This window comes from Neolamprologus brichardi, chromosome 3 (genome assembly GCF_056152115.1).
Source record: "Neolamprologus brichardi isolate AB-2024 chromosome 3, ASM5615211v1, whole genome shotgun sequence".
In the NCBI taxonomy this organism is placed as follows: domain Eukaryota; kingdom Metazoa; phylum Chordata; class Actinopteri; order Cichliformes; family Cichlidae; genus Neolamprologus; species Neolamprologus brichardi.
The window spans coordinates 42367358-42389554 of NC_142106.1; the positions used below are offsets into that span (position 1 = coordinate 42367358).

Here is a 22197-nt window from a genome sequence, read left to right on the forward strand (position 1 = left end):
ACACCCTGTAAGAAATGAACAACCTTGATAGCAGCAAACACCCAGCGTTAACTCTGAAGTTTCATTTTGCTCTTTGAGTAATGTTTTAGTTACACTCTAGTATCTTGAATTTTTAGTTTTTGTGTTTATCTTAGTTATTGAGGTTCAAATTTTTGTTGAGTGTTTATGTTTTGTATTTGATTTCCTCAGTTTTCCTTTTTTTTATCATGTTCAGTGTATTTTTTTTGTCTTTCTGTTTAGTAGCTTTTTGTTTTAGTTGTTTATTGTGTTCTGCTTTGAGTTTTGGCTCCTCCTCATGATTTTCTTGATTGTATACACCTGTGTTTCACTCGCCCGCTCGTATGTAGTTCTCCTCAGCGCACGCGTGTGTGTGTGTGTGTGTGTCCTTGGTTCCCCTAATTCACTCTCTTGTTGTATATCTGGACTTTAAAGCAAACAAAAAAAATTGGAGAACATTTAACTTTTTAACATTTGAGAGTAACGTTTATTTCACAGATACATATATATCTACAACACAGATCAGCAGAGACATGGATGAAAATATAAATTGTTGCAGTTCAATTAGTTTTTTCCTCCTATTATTTTATGGAGGTCTACGTTTCACTCAGTTTTTTCTGGCTTCTTACTGTTCTTGCAGCAAAGCCATCTTCTTGTCTAAATAGGTTCTGCTATTCTTCAGTGAACGCATCCCAATTTTTAGCATTTCCCGTAGTGGTGGAGAATCATATGTCTTCACTAATTCCAGCTGAGGAAGAACTTGCCTCCATATTTCATCAAATTGTTTTGAGGCAGTTCGAATTTTGTGCTCGTATTCTGCCTGATGGAGAAAAATACAACTGTTATTGTTACATTGTGTTGTGTACACTCCTATTACCTACACATCCTTGAGTTGCAGTTCTGTCAGTATGCTGTGTGTAACATCACTAAAGGTATACTAAAGGGTTTGCAAATGACAAACTGTCTTAGTCAACATGTGAATAACCTGGAGACTGACCCACCTTCAGTCTCTCTTCTTGTTTTAGAGCTTTGCGAAGTGTTTCCTTGAACATTTCCTGAAATTTCCCAGCAGAGAACAAACCATAAGGATTATGAGCTCAGTGAAAATGACTGCAAATGTAGGAAGTTCCAGTAGTGAATGAGGTTGTCATGATATAAAAATACTGGAGTTTATGATAGAAATACATTTGTAATTGTTTCACATGAAAATAAAAGGTTAAGAAAATATGAAATTACCATCTGGTCCTTGTTAGTTAGTGAACTTGCAAGATCAAATAGTTTTGTGATGGTTGCATTTCTGTACTTCTCTTCTGCCTATAAAAACATATATTAAATGTCACTAAGGCAGTATGATGCAAAATGCAATTGTTAATTTATATTTTTAAACATAACTTTTCTTCCTACACATATGGAAGACTTTCAAAGCCAACTTGTGAGCAACTCGGAGACTGATTGACCCACCTTCTGTCTTTCAGCCTCTTCTAATGCAGTTTTCATTTTTTCCTGAAATTTGAGAAAATAACAGCAGCTGAAGGATCTATATAACCTTTTGCAGATAAAGAAAAATTAATGAGCCCATCATTATGTGGGGTAAATCTGTAAAAATAAGTCTATAATTCGATCTATATATAAAAAAGGAAAGTATTCAAGAATTATTCACCAGTTGATCCTCGGTCTTCAGCGAACTTGTGACATAAGAAAGACACAGCAGAGAGAAGATGAGAAACAAGCCTTTGGTAGTTCTGGCTGGTTCTCTGGTTCTTGATAAGTCTGCTGCTGCCATTGCTCTGAAAATGACAAGAGCTTGAGACAAAAAGGAAATAGAAAACTGTGGGTACATAAGGTTAATTCAGTCTTACTGAACAATGTTAATGACATTACCTGTTAGATCAACTGAGCAAGAGCTGCCGTGCGGGTGAAGAATGAAAACATAACGAGAGGACATGCTGTAAATGCTTTTATATACTCTTGATATCACCTCAATCATATTACAGGGTGTGTGTGAGCTGCCCTTTCACCTTTGTTTTCAAAGGAGTAGTATTTGTCTGAACACTTTACTGGAATATGTGGTTATGAGTTACCATAAAACACTATAAAAACACTCCTTTAACTTCCTGCTTCATGCACTTTCTGCCCTCCTATTACATTTTCTATCTATATGGTATACACAGCACGCTGGAGCTTTCCATTCAGCAGGGTCCACTTGTCCAAAAGAATGAACAGTCTTAAAATTTTGAATGAATCATAAATGATAATGTGTCTTGTATCAAAGCTGAAAGCGCGTTGATGATTATATTCTGAGTACAATAGGGCAGACTATATTTGTCAATGATTGGCAGACAGTAGTTGTAGTTGAATTCGAAAATCATTTGCACTGTTTTTCACTATTCAAAATGATGCAATGAATAGAAGATACAAAGACAAGATGGAAGAGTAAGACCACAGTGTGGAAGCACAAGTAATTGAGAGATTAAGATTCAGATAAAGTGACGTTCAGCAGACTTTGACAATGCAGTAAAAATAAAATAAATAAAGGGGATTTTGTGTCTCCAGTTGGAAATAAACAAGCAACCTTTCATATGTAAAACAAATGTGTAAACCACTACACTATGGAAACACATACTATATATATTTAGTATTTTCAGATAGAGAAGGAAAATCAGTTAAATCAAGCATCGACCCATGCTAAATGTTTTGTAATCATCAGTTTAGGTTAATCATTCATCTTTCAGGCTGCAGTGCAAAAATTCTAGGTGGATGAATTATAGTAACTACAAGTAAGTATTCTATGCTTGAGTTTGGTATGACTTAAAGTACCACTGTACCACCAGCTTTCCAGAAAAAACTATAGTGATATTACCATCATAAAATATATAAGACTGTCCAGTAATACTGGACAGGGCAGCACGGTGGTTAGCGCTGTTGCCACACAGCAAGAAGGTCCTGAGTTCAATTCCACCATCAGGCCGGGGTCTTTCTGTGTGGAGTTTGCATGTTCTCCCCTAGGTGTGAATGTGAGTGTGTATGTTTGTCTGTCCCTGTGTGTTGGCCCTGCGACAGACTGGCGACCTGTCCAGGGTGTACCTCGCCCTATGACAGCTGGGATAGGCTCCAGCGCCCCCCGCGACCCTGAGAAGGATAAGCGAATGGATGGATGGATGTCCAGTAATAACGATGAGGAGTTAAAAGCAGCTTAAAAGAGGCTGATGCATGCATAAATCACATCTCTACAATTCAGTACAAATTCAGATAAAACATGTGAAAGCTAGTGCTGCAAATTTGACTGGGTTTTATTACCATTTGGTAGTAACTTGGAGATGATTAAAGTAATTTTACAGGGTTTCATTGACAAGTTAAGTAGAATTAACGTTAAAGTACCACAATGAATCACCAACAGAGCAATTACTTTAAAACAAGACAGTGCCATTAATGAATAACTATAATATCAATGACTAGATGTAAAAATCAAGCTGTATCAGCTCAATGAGCTCTGGCACCAGTTTTGCAGAGAATACACCCGTCATGTGTTGAGGCTGCATACATGGTTATTTCATGTAATGGACATATTAATTTAAGTTTGATCTACTTTTGTGAAGTACATACATTTCATACTTGTGAAATTTAAGTGTATAAATAAGTAAAGGTTTTATTACTTAACAGAAAACAAACCATAGGTCAGGAACGGTAAAAGCAAAATAAAGTTACAAAATGTTTAAAATACAAGTTCTGACCACCTTATTAACCAGAAATATAATAATAATAATAACAATAAAAAAATTACTCCAAATTCTAAAACAATGTGTAAACACAATATTTTAAATTGTTTTTTTTTTTAAAGAAGTTACACAGAAACTGTTACAGTTCATCATTTTGCTCCTCTAGGAATCGTAGGACGTTCTTCAGATTTTCCAGTTCCTTTTCATTTTCAATTACTGTCGCAGCGAAGCTGTCGTCTTGCTTTTTTAACCAAACCTTGGTTTTGTCAATGAAGCGACTCAAACTGTTTGCCAAATCCACCAGTGGTGGAAAATCCTCTGACCATGACGACGTCTTCATTAGTTCCACAAAAGAATGAATCTGCTTCATTTTTTCATCCAGTTCTTGTGAGGATGTTGCTTTTCTGTATGCCTGATGAAGAAACATTTCTGACACAGATCAAATTTACTGGTATATGTATTGTGTGCTCGCTCACTGTGCGGTACGTCAACATCAACAAAGATATGACTAATATGCATTTCTTGTTTCAAATTTCACTGACATGTGATCAACATGAAACTCACTGACTTACCTTCATTTTGGCTGCATTTTCTTCTGCTTTCCGAAGTTTTTCTTTGAATTTCTGAAATTTCCAGAAAACAGTTGTAAGTGTTTCAGTTGCTTCAGCCCTACATAAAAAAAATGCCTACCTCAATGAGCTCATGGTGACTTGCAGTGACACATAAAGGTGTAACTGCTGTAGTGTAAAAGCAGCTTTAGCAAGAATTCCTTTACCAACAGTTCCTTATGTTGCAGTGAGTTTGCAACATAAGCCAGGGACAGCAGAGAGAAGATGAATAAAATCAATCTGTTGGTGTTTCTGACGCCAGTCACTCCTCTGTTTCTGGACAAAGTTGATGGTGCCATTGCTGGAAAAAGAGATGTATCAACTGGAGAAAAAAATGACAGAGGATTATTGATGAAGGAAGAATCAAATGGATTTTTCCTATTGTTAAATTATTGATATAATATATAAAATCTACTAAATATTAACCATCTTACTGTAGAGTGTTACTGATCTTGCCTACCTGATTAATGGAGGAAGAACTGCTGTACTGTACAAGTGAGGGCTGAAAACATAATGAGGTGACATGCTATAAATGTTTTATATACTTGTGTGAGCTGCCCTTTTACTTTCATTTTCACTGAAGTAATGTTTGATCCACTTTACGGGAATAGAGGCAGATTAGTTATTAACATGACATTTAAAAAAGTTGCTATGGAGACGGCCCAACAGCAATCCACTTTTAATGATAGATGATAGTAGTGGATGACAGAAAAAGCTTGAGAAAGTAGTTAACGGCTCCAACTCAGTCTTACAGCAGAAAAAAATTAGAGGATTCTTTTGCTTCTATGTCTTCTGTATGACTTTATCAGTCTTTCACATCACTATCGAGTAATTTTGGCCCCACGTTCTTCACAGTGATGCGTCATTGAGGCTTGGGGGTGTTAGTTTATGCACAGCGGATTGATCTGTGGACTTTGACTGGTTTTCTTTATCCATCATTCTGATGTAGATTTGCTGTTGTGCTTGGGATAATTGTATTGTTGCATGAGCCAACTTCAGCCAAGCTGTAGCTGTCAGACATATGTTCTCACATTTGACTCTGGTATTACTTGGTATGAGCAGTTCACAGTCGACTCAATGACTGCAAAGTCAAAAACAAAAATGTATCACCTCTCTGCTACTGTGCTACACAGTCGTCATATGCTGTTTTTGGATTTCAACAAACATGACAATGTACATTCTGGCCGAACATCAGTAAGAGATTCTTACAGTTTCTCAAATAATTAAGTGCTTCTGATAAGCAGCACCTGGCTGCTACATATCCTCTTAATGGCCCTGAAAGGTTGTACTTTCATCCTGAGTCATGAGAAAAGTTCCTTTTTCAAGTGTATCCTTCGGATCACAAAGAAAAGAGGCCTCAGAGGCCTTCTTGCACAGTGGTTAATGAAGTGTAAACTAACTTCAGGAGAAGCTGCACAGTCATACACTCCTCCTCCTCAACAATGCCGCAGTGGAGGGGTTCAGCAGCACCAAGTTCCTGGGGTTGCAGATAATGGATGCTCCTGGTCACTACATATTGGAGCTCTTGCAAAGAGAATTCTGCAGTGAATGCACATTTTGAGCTGCACAAGGAATGCTTTTGTGTTTTTATGTCCTTTTGATGCATGTTCTCTTTTTAAGGGTGCCACTGATGATTTGCAAGGCAAATAAAAAAAGATAAGGCTATTAATGTGTGTGCTGTTTCTTGTGTTCTGTAATGGGAATAGCAACGTACTAAACTCGCCTTTTCCTTTATTTGCAGCACTGAACATAAAACTGGGTAAATTGACAGTCACTTTAATAAATGATTGCACCACAAATATCTATTAGATAGTGTTTAATAGAAATATGCACATACACAAAGTACAAAAGCACATAGCAAGTACAATAGCAAAACTTACAAATGAATGGTGTTTGTTTAGTGCGCTAGTTTCACCAAGTACATAGAGTATTAAATGACTTGTTCAGTAGATAAAACTTTTTCCGTAAATGTTTATAATCAAGTTAAGAGAAGATGAAAATCCAGTAATTAGTGAACAAATGATTATAGAATGGTCTTTAGATGAGTGGATAATTTAGTGGGTTACTATGAGTGTACATTGTATTACTGGGCTCTGTGATGTAAGGGACTTGCTGTTGCCATAGTGAAGAAATGTGTGTCTATGTGTGTAGTTTTTATGATACGACTAAAGAACAACACGTAATTCTAATACAATATATTGTGTATACTAAAGTTTATTCTTATGTTACTCATGCATTTTCTACCTAACATTATTAATTCATGAACTCATAGAGTCTTACAACAAAAAATTTACTGGTTATCTGGAAAGTAGTCAAGGTGTCTCTTTGTTTAAAAAGCAGCTGAACATTAAACAAGCTTAATTTTTCGGCCTCTTTGTATTGATGCACATTTCCAGAGTTTATGACCACGCTCCTGAGAGTAATCAATATTAGAGACATTTTTATTTTTTAAAAACAGAGCAGTCCAGGGTGCTAATAATTTTAGTGTCAGTTTATCATTTTTATTCAGTGTGGTGATCTTTCTCTATTAATCCATAAAATATCTTACCAGTGAAATAAAAAATATATGTAGGATTATAGAATGAGCAATTCAAGCATGGGATGTGATAAAAAAAAAAAAAAAAAACGATTTCCTATTTATGATAAAGGTCTTTGTAATTTAATTCAATAAAAAATTCAAATTCACAAACAGATTTGCTCACTGAATCAAAAACATCCAAGGCTACTTTAAAAGAACTTCAAAGTCAGGCTGAGACAGGTTTTAGAGATACAGTGAGTAAAATATGAGAGAAAGTCAATGACTGATAACTTACAGTTCATTTTGCACTTCTAGGTGTGCTATCTGCTCCATCACACCACTTAGTTTCTTTTCATAGTCGCTGATTTCAGCAGCTGAATTGTCAAGGATTTTATCTATGTAGTCCTTGCCTGCTTCCATGAATGTCTTTAGGTCATCCATTAAATCCAGCAGCGGTGGAAAATCTTTCGTTGGTTCCTTCACTATTTCAGTTAAAGTGTCCATCATGTGTATAACATCATTAAAGATTTCGGGAATGTAGATTCTATCTAATTTATGACTAGCCTGAAAGAGAAAAAGTAAAAACAAAAAGTGTGTGTGTGTGTATATATATATATATATATCTATACTACTTATATATATACTTGATTGGCAATTTTGTTTTGCTTTGCTTATTTAATAGAAATGTTTATATTAGCATTAACAGACTCTCCAAATTACTCATCCATAGCATGAACACTGACAGACTCACCTTCCTTCTCACTGCTTCGTGTTGTAGTTTCTGGAGGTTTTCTTTTAATTCTTCCTGCAAATCCAGACAGAATGGCAACAAACATCAAAATAAAGCATTTGATTATGACCTCACAAAAAGAAAATATACATATTTAGAAAAACGTGATCATAAATCTGAGTGTGATGACTTAGTTATGATTAATTTATTAAAATGACTTAATTCAAACAAAAAAGTTATTCTACCAGTTGTTCCTCATCAATCAGTGAACTTGACAGGCAAACCAGACACAGCAGACTGAAAATGACAAATAAGCCTTTGGTAGTTGCAACACCATTCCCTCCGTTGCTTCCGGTCAAACCTGCTGCTGCCATCACTACTCTAACAGAGCAACCAGTATAAAAACAGATATAAGGAAGATTTGCAAACTGAACTGAATGATACGATGGAACGCCACACGACGAATCCTTTATTTAGTTCTAGTGTCACGTCCTCCCTGGCACGACTCACCTGTAGGCGGATATCCAGGTCTGTGGGTGTGTCTAGCTATTTTAATTCCCAGAAGCCTGCTGTTATATTTTACAGGAAATTACCACCTTAATTTATTGTGAGCCATAAACACACAATAAACACATAAACCACAATACATTACGAAAACAAATAAGAAGCTGTCAGAAACCATCAGAACAGATTTTATTTCATTTTTAATTTCGATATATTTTACCATTTTATGCAGAACAAACACCAATCCAACGTATGTCCTACAGAATATAGCTTTAAGAATTGTAAAAGCACAGGGTTTTAATGTACCAGCCTGCTGTCTGACAAATATAATCTTCAAAAGAATCTTCCTGCAAACTTTGTTCAGGGGTTATTTGAAAATAAGGATAGGCATAAACTAATGGACAATAAATCAGGAAAAATATTTTTTAAAAGTTGAGGAATTACAAATGTGTAGTTGACTTTGTAAATTAAAAATATTTTTTTTACATAAAGTGATAAACTTTATTTGTAAATGGTAAAAGTGGGAAATTATTGTTATTATTAAACTTCATTATTAAAGGCTTTTTCCTTTTAAAAAGTGGAATGCAAAATTATGTCAGGTTTTTGACCTATTTTAGTACAGTACAGTACAGTACAGTGTACTATAGTTCTTTCCATTTAATTAAATTCTTTAATTACAGCCCACACTCTTAGGTTTGATTACTGTTAAACTGTGGTTTTTACTTTTGCTTCCTTTCCGGTATTTTGACCCTTTACCTCTTGTGATGTTTAGGTTTTTTTTGGTTTTTTTCTTGAGTGTTTATGGATTTTATTATATGTGTTAAGATTCAATTGTTTTCCCTTTGTATGCCTTTCTGTTTCTTTGGTTGGTTGCTTTGTTTTGTTTTGTTTTTTTCAGTAGTTATCATATAAGATATTTCCTGTTTTCCTTTGGTAGTTGGCTGCCTATTTTGTCTTAGGGAGTTTTGCCTTCCCCTTGTGATTGTCTTGATTGTATAAACACAAAAATCCCCTATTCAAAAATGTCTTGTGACTACCTACTTTGCATGTGAATTGTTCACCTTAACAGCAGCTTAGTGACATCATTAGAATCTTACATCAAACATCCCTTTTGTCATAACTCATAAGTAGGCAAGAGAAACTTTAAGGTTAACCATTTTAAGCTTTCATGCTCACAGCTAACAATTAACATCGACTAAGAAAAAATTGAAAAATTTTATTGAGCTACTAAAATGTCTCTGAAAAAAACAGCCAAGAAAAAAGGCAAAAAATAAATGCAAAGGAAAATAATGTTTGATGAAGTGCTGGGAAGGAATACAGAGAAGCTAAAAGAGAAAAAGGAGCAGGAGGTAATACAGTAACATACGCAGTACAAACTTCAATATATGGAATCTCAGCTGGAAGCTGTACACCAAGAAATGCAGATCATGATCCAAGACATGGAGAGGAAAAATCAAGGCTTGCACACAATGTTCAATAAAATGCTCCAAAGAAATACACAAATGCTTAAAAGAAAAAGAACAGCAGGAGGCAACTCACCAACTGCTGCAGTGCAAACGTTATAAAATGGAAGTTATAGGCCAAGAAATACAATGCAGGGCAAAGTCACAGAGAAAAATAGTGAAGGCATACGAGTCATGTTGGATGATGCAATGCAGAAGTACTGAAAGAGAACAGCAAGAGGCAACACACCATCTGATGCAGTGCTAGCTCCAAGACATGGAGTGGAAAAATCGAGGCTTGCACACAATGTTAGATGAAGTGCTCTAAAGAAACAAATTTGAAAGAGAAACAACAGCAGGAGACAATACACCAACAGATGCATTGTTTTAAAACATCACTGCTGGAAATGACCTTGCAGTCTTGCAGTAATTAAGAAAAGCTCAATAACTTAAACTGATTTTTATTTCACATTGAGTATTAAGATCAGTCGACAGGGTTGAGTTTGATAACAGGAACCAGTTCAAGAATAATTGGAAAATAAAGCTGTGGTGTGAATAAGGCACAGTGGGACCACAGATACGTGTTTTGAGCCATCTTTATTTCTACATTTGTCACACCACCACAACAACAATCTCAACCAGGGGCGGACTGGGCATCTGTGGATTCTGGAGAATCCACAGATTCTCCAGAATCCAGAATCCAGGCCACCACTCTCCACGCATGCTTTCAACACCTGTTTTTTTCCCCCACTAATCTCTTTCACACTCCAGTACTCTAGGGGGGAGCACTGCACCTCTGAGTTGGACGCCAGCTGCATTGGCTGTGGCCGCCAGGCAAGGAGAAGAAGAAGTGGAGTAGGAGGCAAAGACGGTGGAAAGAAACGATGCAAAACGCAGCTGTGAAGAGTACAAGGTCAGGATGGTAGGGGTTGGCTGTGATGGTGACGAAGAAGAGATCACAGATGTACTAAACAAACAGTGCAAATCTTGTAAGGAATGCCCAGTCTGTTGTTATCAGATTCTGAAACAATACAACCTCTTCACAGATGCTTATCATAGTCTTGGCTGGGAATACAGGTACCTCCTTACTCTGCCTGTGACACAGGTAGCATGTGAGAGAAGTTTCTCTGTTCTCAAACACATAAAAAGTAGAATAAGTTTTATTAAAACTTTTAATAAATGTGTAGTTGTAGTTATTTTTATACACACATTGCAAATGTGCTCATGAAGAGTTGGCGCTCAATCCTTTTAAGGTCATAAGCTTCGTCTGGCGTGAATGTCCAGACGATATATTGTGTAAAGGTGGCTCAGAGTGCACAAAGGTCAATGCAAGCATGCTTACAGACACAAATAACAGTAGATGAGTTTTAGGCCAGAGGTGAGATATATTTTTGCTTGTAACTGGATTTTGTGCCTGCATAGCAACAGTTAGGACAGGATGGGCTAAAGATAAGCATAAGAAGTGTAAATCAACAGGAAACATCTGGAGGGTAAGATGGTTGAAAACGCCATGTATGGCAAAAATGTTGCTGATAACGGGAACTTGTTTAACTGTCATTAACTGTAACTAATGCATGTTATATTATTTGCTGACACAAGAAGGGGCAGAACCCTGACATACAAAACCAATTTGAAGTGCGTTTTTTAGCGGAGATCTATGCTGATGATGTCACCGTGTACATCTCCCCATGCACATGTTCAATAAAATCATTGTTTGACTGAACTCATCTGGACCAGTTTTTATTTGTTCTCATCCTCAATATAAAAGAATCAGGACAAAGCACACAGTCGTGAGAACACCTGGAAGCATTCATGCTTATGACTACAGAGAAAGACATCCTCGTGTCCCTTGACAATGACTTGGTCATAGACAGAGTTGCAGAAAAAAGCGACCTGTTGAAGAAAATACTTATCCCCCAACATTGAGTAAGGTGAGTATTCAAGTTAACCAGCATACTAAAACCTCTTTACTTTGTGATTTATCATAACTCATACAGTACTATGTGTTGTGTGTTTCAGATAACTGTTTTGTATTGGTTCAGCCAGAGGGACTGCAGTATGTTGAGACCTCCCTTTCTATATGAGTATTCAAGTTAATCTACCATAATATACTTTTAATACAACATCTAGTCAACATCAGCACTGTTGCTATAATTTTGATGGTTTGAGAGCATAAGCCACAATTAAAGTCTTGTCACACTCATGCCAAGCATTATTGTTGCCGAGTTTCCACACGCCAATTACTTTGGGCCGGGCCCAGTCAAAGTCCAGGGCTGTTTTTTAGTCCCAGTCCGTCCCTGCTCTCAACCCTGCTTCCCCGTGATTTAACACCGCGCGCGTGATCTGCCGATGCCGTGCAGGTGTGTCTGCAGACCACACCCCACCACAAAAGCTTTATTGAAGTCTCACGTTAATCATTTAACTTCATTTTATTAGGAAATAGGTGTATTAGTGTTGACTAATCCTTTTGAGGGTGTAAAAAATGAAAAACGTTTTAAAACAGAGAAAGGGTCAGTATTATCTGCAAACTTCTTTGTAGACTTTACTTGGGAGCCATTTAACACTAATAATGTTTTACCAATTTAAAGATCCTTGAACCAGGATTCTTGTCATGGCCAGCAGTGGGCGTCTTGTGTGCTTTCAGAGAGACCTGATTGTATAGAAATCTCTGTGAACAAGGGCGAAAACGCCCTCACTCTCTGACCTGAAGAAGCACTAGCCAATCAACTAGTCTAAAAGTAAAAAAACCACTCAGGTATCAAGTTAAATTGGAGATTTAATAGTCAATGTCAAAAACTCTCTGACAAAAAGCATCACATTCTTCAATAATAAATTATTCCACTTAACTGTGCGGCACCTCACATCATGCATTATGAACTATGCAGGTTATACTCCAAACAGACAGTGAAGAAGGAAAATTCAATGTTAAATATAACCTAATTTTTTCTTAAAAACGAATACAATGCAACTAAACAGGGGTGGCGCATTGTGCCGTGCATTATGAATGATGCACATTGTTTGAAAATGTATGACAACCATTTCAATAAAAGTTAAAATCTAAATAAAGGCAAACAATAAATCATCAAGGCAGTTTCTTCTGATTATCTGAGGTCAGGTTGCAGGGACAGCAGGGAAGCCCACCAACATGGCATAACAATTTACTGGCAATGGCAAAATTTGCACAATATATTTTTATGCAATAAACTGATATAATACAATTTAAAATGCACATATGCAATATTTTTATTGCTTTAAAATATTTTTGTAATTTTTCAGAAAGTTGATTAATCTTGTTTTCTCAAGCATGTGTCCCTTTTAATATCACAGATAGTCTGTTAGTTGAAGTCACACTGCCAGTGATTTTTCTGTCATTTTTAAGAGAAATGCATTCTTTACAATCAACACCAGAGGTCAGAATTTGACTGTATAAAATGTTAAATGTGTTCATATATTTCTTTTTCCGAAGAAATGATCTTGTGTATGCACATCAAGTCCTGTTTGTGGATACAGGTATAAACATTAAGCCAGTAAGCCTATTTTAACATATATGTGGATATATGGTAGAATTACTATAAACCCTTTATTGAGTGTTACTGTAGAATTTACATAGTTTGGAAGATGGCAAATAGTAAAAGTAACACTATTCAGAATTATTATCATCATTATCATCAGTGAGAGCCCATATTTTTTTATGTAGACCGTGACTGAAGTGTAAGTTGCTCACTTGTACTCAGTCAAGTTTTCCACATCAGTTGCATTGTTTGGCCAAGTAGTTGGAAGTTATGTTCCGAATGATGTTTGCAGCAACATAGCGTTGTCGACATCTGTCCTCAACAGCGTCAATAGTTGATTTGCCAATCAACTATTGCACCAATTTGATCTCTGTATTTCTTGTGCCTCCCAGGTTTCAGGGTCCCTGTGTGTTTCAGAATGTTAAAATATCTTTCTATCTATCTTATCATATCTTTTGGTCTTCCCTTTGGTCCTTCAACAGAAGACAATTCTCCATAATAGATGGCTATAGGCAGCCTCTCTGCAAATTCTATTCCAGCCCACCTGAGATGAACTGCTGTGATATAGGCCTCTGTACTAAATATGCCTGCTTGTTAAAGCACCACATCTAGTTTGCAGACTTGCTGTGTGCATGTACTGCAGTTGTGTACTTTTGTTCTTTTTAGTTTAAGAGGTTATGAAAGTGTTACTTCCATTGCTCAGTAATTGCTCATATCTGTAAGAAGTCAACTCCTGTCAACTGTCTTCTCTCATGCAACTGAATTTGTTCAGCAACCATAGGTGACCCTCAGTGCAGGGCCTACATCATGCTCCTATAACCTGTCTGGTATTTTTCACGTACATTATCCTAGTGGATAAGTTTTGTTGTGGTCAAGACTTTATAAAACAATTGTTTTTCGTAGTTTCTATTATTATTATTATTTCTATTATTATTGTTGTTTCCTATACCGGTTGCTATAGCCCCTACAGGGCTGTAACATAATCACCTTTTACCTAAAAATTATGATTTCATCAGAGTAAAGCATAACTGCATAAATACATCTCAGTTATGTTAATTAATGATATGACCACAATAACAATACAGCAGTCTTATGGACTAAGGATGTAAACACATACACACACACACTCACAAATACACAACCACATCACATACACACGGATGAAGAAGACGCACAAGGAGAGTGTTCAATTCCTTGCAATCAATCAGGAAAATTGGCAACCCTGTTGTGCTGCTTCACCGGGGGTCCTGATTTCACAGCCAGCCTCCGTCACTACTGCGTCAGCCCTGATGAGCTCAGCCTTACCGTGGGGGAGGGGGAGGGGGAGCTGGGGAACAGTGAAGAGAAGGGAAGAGTGAGAGAGAGTGAGTGAGAGAGAGAGAGAGAGAAGAAACGGGGTGTTGCCGCCTCAGAGACACACTCACGCATCACGGAGTAACAGCAGCAGGCTGAGAACAGAGCATCCCCCCATACTTCTCTCTGGGAAATCCTGTTTGTTTTTTAATTATTGAAGCATTACAAAGACTTTTGTATTATTAATAAAATCTGAGAAAAACCGCACGAGCATATCATCAGAGGAGCGGCTACTACGGAAAGCAGCGCCGAAACTGAAGCGTTGAAGCAGACGGACATTGTTCAGCACCTTGGATAGCGACCATGGCTCCAATGGTGGAGGAGGGAGCTCAGCTCGGTGAGTCCAAATCCTGCTCAAAACTTCACGGATATCGTTTTCATCGAGAAAACCCCACCGTGGATGTCTAAGCTGCCGCGTGACTCATCCTAAAATTGTTAGCTAGCACTGGCTGGAAGTGGCCAGAAGCTAATTTAAGGATTTCAAATTTAGCTGACTTTCTAAATGTCGGCTTCATCTTTTTTTTCTTTTTCTTCTTCGTTGTTTGCTAGTTTTGTAGGGCGTGTAACTAGTGTAAAGTGAATGGCTCGCGCAGTGTGTCGTAAAAACAACGTGTTTGGGTGGACTTCATTCCTCCATTTTGCAGCTGGCCAAAGGGCGACAGCTAATTATCAGGAAAGGGTGGAGCTCATTATTCAGTGCGATATTAATCGGTGCAATAATGAAGTTACTATTTTCGTATTCTAGGTGTTACTACAACCGCAGGTAAAGCCAGGAAAGCACCTGTTTGTTTTCTTTATTTTCCTCTCGGTTCAGCTGCTACCTCACCGCCCTCCCGTTGCCTCATCCATCTGTCTGTTGTTGCTGCCTTGAAAGCCATCCCACCCAGGGAGCTTCTGGGCTGAAATATTCATGAAAAAAGCAGAGAAAACAATATGTATAAGTGCTGTGATCTAAAAGTGAAGTGAACATGCTGCTTACTCGTGGATAAAACGAATTTCGTTGTATTTTCAGATTATTACACAGTTACAGAGAGATTACACAGAGCAAAATCAGCCTACAATATTAAGAAACTATATGAATGGAAATCTCTGCAATATTATTAGATCACCCCAATCCCATAGAAGAAGATTACATATTAATTATTTAGGGTTAAGTGAGAAGGGAACTATATATTCTTATTGCTTGCTGTGTGTTAACAGAACACATTTGCTATACAATAACCCCAGCACAAAGGCTGTCTTAGGAAAGTGTGAATAAGTGATACTGTACTAATTCTCAAATTATCAAAAGCAGAGCCGTGATTGTGTTGACAATATGAAAAGGCAGATTTTAAAGATAAGTATCAGAGTGATTGATTACCACAACCACCACCTTGCCACTTCCACCTCTTCCTTCTTTTTATGGGCTGATCTGAGTGCTTTTCCACTATGTCGCCTGCTTAATTGCAGGAAATGGTATGCATTTTCTTCTGCGAGGCAACCCTTTTAAATCTGGTAGCATGACAAGGCAGCTTGATTGATGGTGAGTCACAGCTCAGCACTGCAAAACAAAGAACTGAAGCATTCACTTGTAAATATCTCTGTCTCCAGCAATACCATAAAAGGAAAACTGACAGGAAATAGGTCCCTAAATATGCCTTAGTAATCCCAATAGTAGTGACCATCACCCTTGATGAGTATGACTAAAGATATCTGCGTTATTAAGTACTGTTTCTAAGATAAGGACCACCCAGCCGAAACAACCACGGTTGAAATAAGGATTTGCCCAAACCACATGTATTAAATTCTTACTGCAAATATTTGAATATCAACATTTCTGCCTGTTTCCTTGTAATAGTGTACACTGATCTTTATAATGCTTTTGTGACAATGATTGGATCTGAGTTTAGCTGTTTTTATAAAGCTACTATGGAGAGATCACTTTGTCACAAAAGACGTTGTGTAGTTTTCCCATAAGTTCATTATTTTTCCACCTGTTTCCTGTTCATAAAGAGTAACCATGTTTGGAATCTGAAAACAGTGATGCCGAGATTTGATCAGAGTTGAACAGATTGCGTTGTTCTCCCTCTGAGTCAAGGCTGCAGCTGCATTAGTCAGAATCACAAAATGGACTCACTTGCCTCGGTGGAACAATAAAATCTGTGAGATAGAAATTGTTTTACAGTTGCTGCTTAGTTTGTTAAGTTTTTATTTTTAATTTTACTTAGCTGAATTATTTTTCTCCATCTGTCCACCCACACCCCCGCTGTCCTTCCCTTCATTCTTTCCTCCTCCACAGTGGCAGTGCCAGTAGGTGTTGCTGTGGTGAGTGTCTTCGGCCTCGTATTCACTGTGTCAGCCTTTGCGTGGATCTGTTGCCAGCGTAAAAACACCAAGTCGCAGAAGACACCTCCGTACAAGTTTGTGCACATGCTCAAAGGAGTCGACATTTACCCAGAGAGCCTCAGTGGCAAGAAAAAGTTTGCTGCGCCTCCCACCACAGCAGCTAACGACACCAGTAAAACAGATGTCAATGGAAACTGCCACACCGCGCCACCAGTGAACGCAGCTGGCACAGACAAACTGGCATCAAGCCCAAATGGCTCCAGGCCAACTCTCCATCTGGACCTGGAGAAACGGGATCTGAATGGCAACTTTACCACTAAACCATTTCATCACCACCAGAAGCTGCGGAGCTCCCCAGATCTGGAGCTGCCTTCTCCCCATGCAGGGTTCACCCAGCCTGGTGTGATGGACCGCCGTGACCTGCCTTCACCATCCAGTACTCTCTCCAGCCAAGCACCCACCCCGGCTGTGGACAGGCCCCAGGGGGAAGACAAGGAGGCTGGACTAGGGACCCTCCACTTTTCCCTTGAATACCAGCCAGAGAGGAAGGCATTCATTGTTCATATCAAGGTACTGTATATGTTTAAGATTGTTTTTAAAACATTTAAAATAATACTTATTTGTAATACATACAATCTTAAATACTTGATTGTTTTCACTTTTCTAGGAAGCCCATGGTCTGACTCCAACTGACGAGCAGTCGCTGACCTCTGACCCTTACATCAAGCTGACCCTACTGCCGGAAAAAAAGCACAGGGTGAAGACCAGAGTCTTGCGAAAAACTCTAGACCCCACTTTTGATGAGACCTTCAGCTTCTACGGCATCTCACTTGCTCGTGTGTCAGAGTTGGCCCTTCACTTCATGGTGCTGAGCTTTGACCGGTTCTCTCGTGATGAAGTCATCGGCGAGACCCTTGTTCCCCTGTCTGGGATCGACTTGTCCGAGGGGCGTGTCCTCATGAGCCGAGAGATAATCAAGAGAAATGTCAAGGTAAGATTTGGAACAAATGTTTGAACCCTTAGTCTTGTATTTCATGTATAAAGTCATTCAGTGAGATCAGTTTTAATTCTACAACTTCTCTGATAGTGACTCAGCTTTTTTTCATCACACCATCTCTGTCTACACCACCACTCCCTAAAAGCATTACAGCAGAGCAGCTTAGTCAAATTCAGCAAAGTAAGCTGATTACTTCCACTGTTACCATATTAATCAATAAATAATCTTAAAAGTCATTTAAATACTAAAATATAATAATATGTAAATCATTCAAATGCAAGCCCACCATTTTATCGATTCCAAATTCTCTTAATAAAAATGATTAATCTCATTCCGTGTGTGTGATCTCGATGTTCGATAGAAGTTTTAAATTAACATTTAATTGGTATATACCAGAGGAATAACTATCATAACAGCCTCTAGTTGGTTTAGAAATGATTTTAATATTATATGAAACCAGAGGAGAAAGCAGAGAGGGTATATATCTCTCTGTGGAGAGAGAGATGAGATCTGTTACAGGAATATGGATTTGCAAGTTGACACTGAGCTGCCTTGGATACAAGGATGCTTTTGGTATTTATTATTTACGTTTTTCATCAGCTTTTTTAGGGTTCGTTATTTTCTTTCACTGCTTTAGCCAAATATGAAAAAGTCATTTCATCTGCTCATTGCATTTAACAGCTGGAACTGCTTTACATGACATCCTCCCTACATACCTTTCCTTTAATGGCAACCTGTGAACCAGGCTATCATGGCGACATTTCCCATTCCACGAAGGTCAGACGATAACAACACTACATCATTATAGATCTGTGGGCAGGCGGTCAGTAGGTTTCTACTCCAGGCTTGCTGTTCCTGGCATCTGTGAGGACCACAAACATGCAGCAGTAATGTTTATAAGTGTCATTTAATGTATTGAGTATTTTGACACCCATGAGTACAATATGTCTTCATTTCCTCTAAATGCATTAGCCTAAATGATTCCTGGTTTGGCTAAATTAAATAAAAGTAAAAGGATATCCTTGTGCTTATCATTGGTCTGTGGTATAGTATAGAGCACCACTCTATAGACTGCTATTAAATGGTATGGCCATGCATGAGCATCTCTCATTGTGTAATTATAGACGTGTGAGGTGATATTGTGCTCTTCTAAAATGGAAGCTCTTTCCCTGTGTGGTAGTTGTGAATATGTTCATGCATATTTGTAGTTTCTCAAAAGGAATATGAGCTACGTGTAATGTCTTTAATGGTCTCTGGTACCATATCGTACTCTAGGGAAGTGCTAGGAAATGGAAGTCTGTGAAGTATAAAGGGTTTATTCCATCTCCACTCGTCTCTCTTCAAGAGGATAAGATTTCTTATCTCTCATCTCTTCACCCCATGCTGAGACAAACTGTATTTCATCAATTCCATTTCTCATCTGGGTCCCAGAGGAGAGAAATCTCGCAAAGCTTTATAGTAAGGGGGGATAAGAACCTGTGAAATCAGCTAAAAATTAGTTTTAGAATTTATGAAATTGCTTTGCAGGTTATTTCTGGATTCTTTTGCTGAAGAAAATCTTTAATCTCTTTCATTTATCTGCTATGCCGCAGCTGAACTTGTCAGAATGAGAAACATTTCATATGCAAATAAAAGGGTGGAGAACGCAGCTTTTTGGCCTTGTGTCATGGATTTACAGTGTACAAAGGGACAATAATTAAACAGAACCATTTTCTCCACATCAGCATGAGAGACGCACTCAGTTGTTTCTTAAAAGTTGCAGCCCGTGCCTTACAGGGTGCTGGCTCTCTTTGTCTGTGTGACATAGATTTTGTCTCACTGCTTTGTGTAATATGTGTGTAGTTAGTTTAAAGAATCAATACACCAGAAAATAAGAGACACAGCCATCACCAACATGCTTTCGCTCTGGAAGTACAGAAACAATAAATACATTAATACACAAATAAACAAACTAATTAGACTAAAAATAACAGGCAATCCTTTTGGATTTAGACCTGAACATCAGGTCATTGCCAGAAGTTGTCTGTGTGCTACTTCTCGTTGCTGTGGCAACCATGAGACTGCGAGCCTCTAAGGTGCGATCGCAACCATCTGAGGTGCCGACTCTCACGGGGTGCGGGCGTGGATGTGTATGTGCATGAGCAAACTGTGACAGCAGCAACAAATTGTAGAGAAGATTGGGAGCTTCTCAGTGACACATTTTGTGTGTGTTAAATATGAAAATCTACCACATAAGCAGGTGATGATTATTTAGCCGGCAGTGTCTCAAGCTGTCAGGACTGGCACCATTTGCTGCATGGGAAGCTGCAGCAGCACCACACACCGTTTTGTAGCTCGTAATTTTGTAGTTTATTCATTATTTAATAACTACCACGCCCTATTGTGTTAATTCTTTTAATACATACTAAGTGGATCCATTCTTCTGATTAATTTAACCTACTTAAATGTATTAACTTGACAACCGAATAACAACTTTACAAATGACTGCTTATTAAGTAGAATTGGAAAACATGAAAGGACAGGCTGGATTTAGGGTTTCTTTAGTGTAAGTTTCACTTACAAATGTTTGCTCTGTTTGCTCTTCCAATTTTTGCTTCTTTTTTAACCTTTATCCATTCTTCACTTCTCCACAGAAATCGTCAGGTCGTGGTGAGTTATTGCTGTCCCTGTGTTACCAGTCCACCACCAACACTCTGACTGTAGTTGTTCTCAAAGCTCGCCACCTCCCCAAGACTGAAAACAACGGACCTACAGGTACACAGGCTTTCAACTGAACCAGTTTAATATGCAAACCATGTCCATATAACTGCAGGCTTGAATGTATTTCTTCTTCATAACGGAAAAGGGATGAAACCAAAATCATTTTGCTCTTCCTGCTGTGCATCCCAGACTGCTTTAGATGCTGTGATAGTTGCACTAATGGCACCGCCACCGCACCAAAGTAATCTGATCAGGATGTGATAGAGCACTTTAGTGACAAGCACACACACACGTACACACACAGTGTTTACACAGCCAGCCTCTTTTGTCCTCATCACTAACATCCATCATTTCCGCGCTATTGATTGCTGTATTGATCTGGTTTAGGAATAATGTGCCACTCTGCAGTTGCCGCAGGCATGGATAGTCGCTGTGGCTTTTCTTGCTCAACTCTTGTCGTTCTTCTCCTCCAGATCCATATGTCAAGGTGAACATGTATCATGGAAAGAAACGCGTGTGCAAGAAGAAAACCCATGTGAAGAAAAGCTCGCCTAACCCGGTGTTTAATGAGCTCTTTGTCTTCGATCTACCCTCCGAAGAGGGCCTGAGGGACACCAGCGTGGAGCTACTGCTGATGGACTCAGACATGGGCAACTCACGCTGCCCCAACACCGTCATTGGGCGCCTTGTGCTGGGCACATCGGCGGCAGGTACTCCCGGGGAGCACTGGAGGGAGATCTGTGACCACCCGCGTCGCCAGATCGCCAAGTGGCATGCCATGTCAGAGGATTAGAAAGTTGGGGTGTTGGTGGCTCCTGTCATCCATATCTGATCTGGTTCAACCACGAGAGGGACGGAATGAGGATGGGTGGGATCCAACATCCTGCTTGCCAGTAACCAATGGACTTAAAATGAGGGCGGGTTGAATAAGGGGGGAGTGGACTTTGATGTGTGTAGGAGGGGTTCATTTCAAGTGATGTCATCATTCAATCGTTCATTCATTCAATCACCTATCTTTGAAGTATTTGGGGTTCAGTGGGAGGGCAGGGGCATGACAAAAGGAACCCCAAAGCTTTAAACGATTCCAAAGACTGTCACTGAAAATCACCTGGAAACATGCAGCATCATCTACATGCAAGCAACCAATTGTCACTGTAGCCGTGTGCAGTGCAGAATGTCTTTAATGTTGCTATTACTCTTCTTCTTTTCCTCTTCTTCTTCTTCTTCTTCTCTTCCTTCAGCTCTTCCTCCTATAAATAGTAACCTATATTCCATCATATGAAAACCAGAATGAACCACATCTGACACAGCTGTAAAAAAGTGGATTATTATTAAAGTTTATTTTATAATGACAATGTTTTCATCATAAAGATGTAGACTGTTTTTATTTATCTTTTTTTTATTTGTACTCTTGGTTTGTTGAACATGTTTTGTAAGTATAAGTGGTATTTCATATATCATTTTCTTAAGTGCAAGAAAGCCTAAATTAGGTGTTTGGAGAATAGATTGGAACTGACTGACTGCATTGGGGACAGTAATGTGGATGCATTTACACACGTGTGAGAGGGTGCGCGTCTTTCGAATAAAGTGTCCTGACACCACTGTGTGAGTTTGTGTGTGTTTGTGTGTGTGTGTTAGCGCTAAAGAGATGGGAGCCGCATAATATTTACGTTGTGTTTTGTCCCCTTTACTGTGAGCACAAAGACGGCTGAAATGTAAATGTATGTACTTATAAAATATGGCAAGTTCTGAGAAAGAAAATGAGTTTGATTTTTCTTTCTTTTTTATTTCACTG

The 22197-nt window shown here is 38.4% G+C and overlaps 1 protein-coding gene across 1 annotated transcript; it reads left to right on the top strand.

The window, feature by feature from the left end:
- Positions 1-14390: 14390 nt before the first annotated feature.
- Positions 14391-22163, top strand: syt4 (synaptotagmin IV). Its single transcript, XM_006802431.3, has 5 exons — positions 14391-14717; positions 16659-17275; positions 17373-17696; positions 20336-20456; positions 20876-22163. Exons 1-5 carry the CDS (start codon positions 14684-14686, stop codon positions 21193-21195), a joined length of 1416 nt encoding a protein of 471 aa, XP_006802494.2. The 5' UTR covers positions 14391-14683; the 3' UTR covers positions 21196-22163.
- Positions 22164-22197: the final 34 nt, after the last annotated feature.

What these genes read in the sequence shown, in the direction of transcription:
- syt4 (XM_006802431.3), top strand. Translation starts at nt 14,684, where the DNA reads ATGGCTCCAATGGTGGAGGAGGGAGCTCAGCTCG. An exon ending in CATTCATTGTTCATATCAAG is followed by an intron (nt 17,276 to 17,372) that starts GTACTGTATATG and finishes TCACTTTTCTAG; the next exon opens with GAAGCCCATGGTCTGACTCC. An exon ending in TAATCAAGAGAAATGTCAAG is followed by an intron (nt 17,697 to 20,335) that starts GTAAGATTTGGA and finishes ACTTCTCCACAG; the next exon opens with AAATCGTCAGGTCGTGGTGA.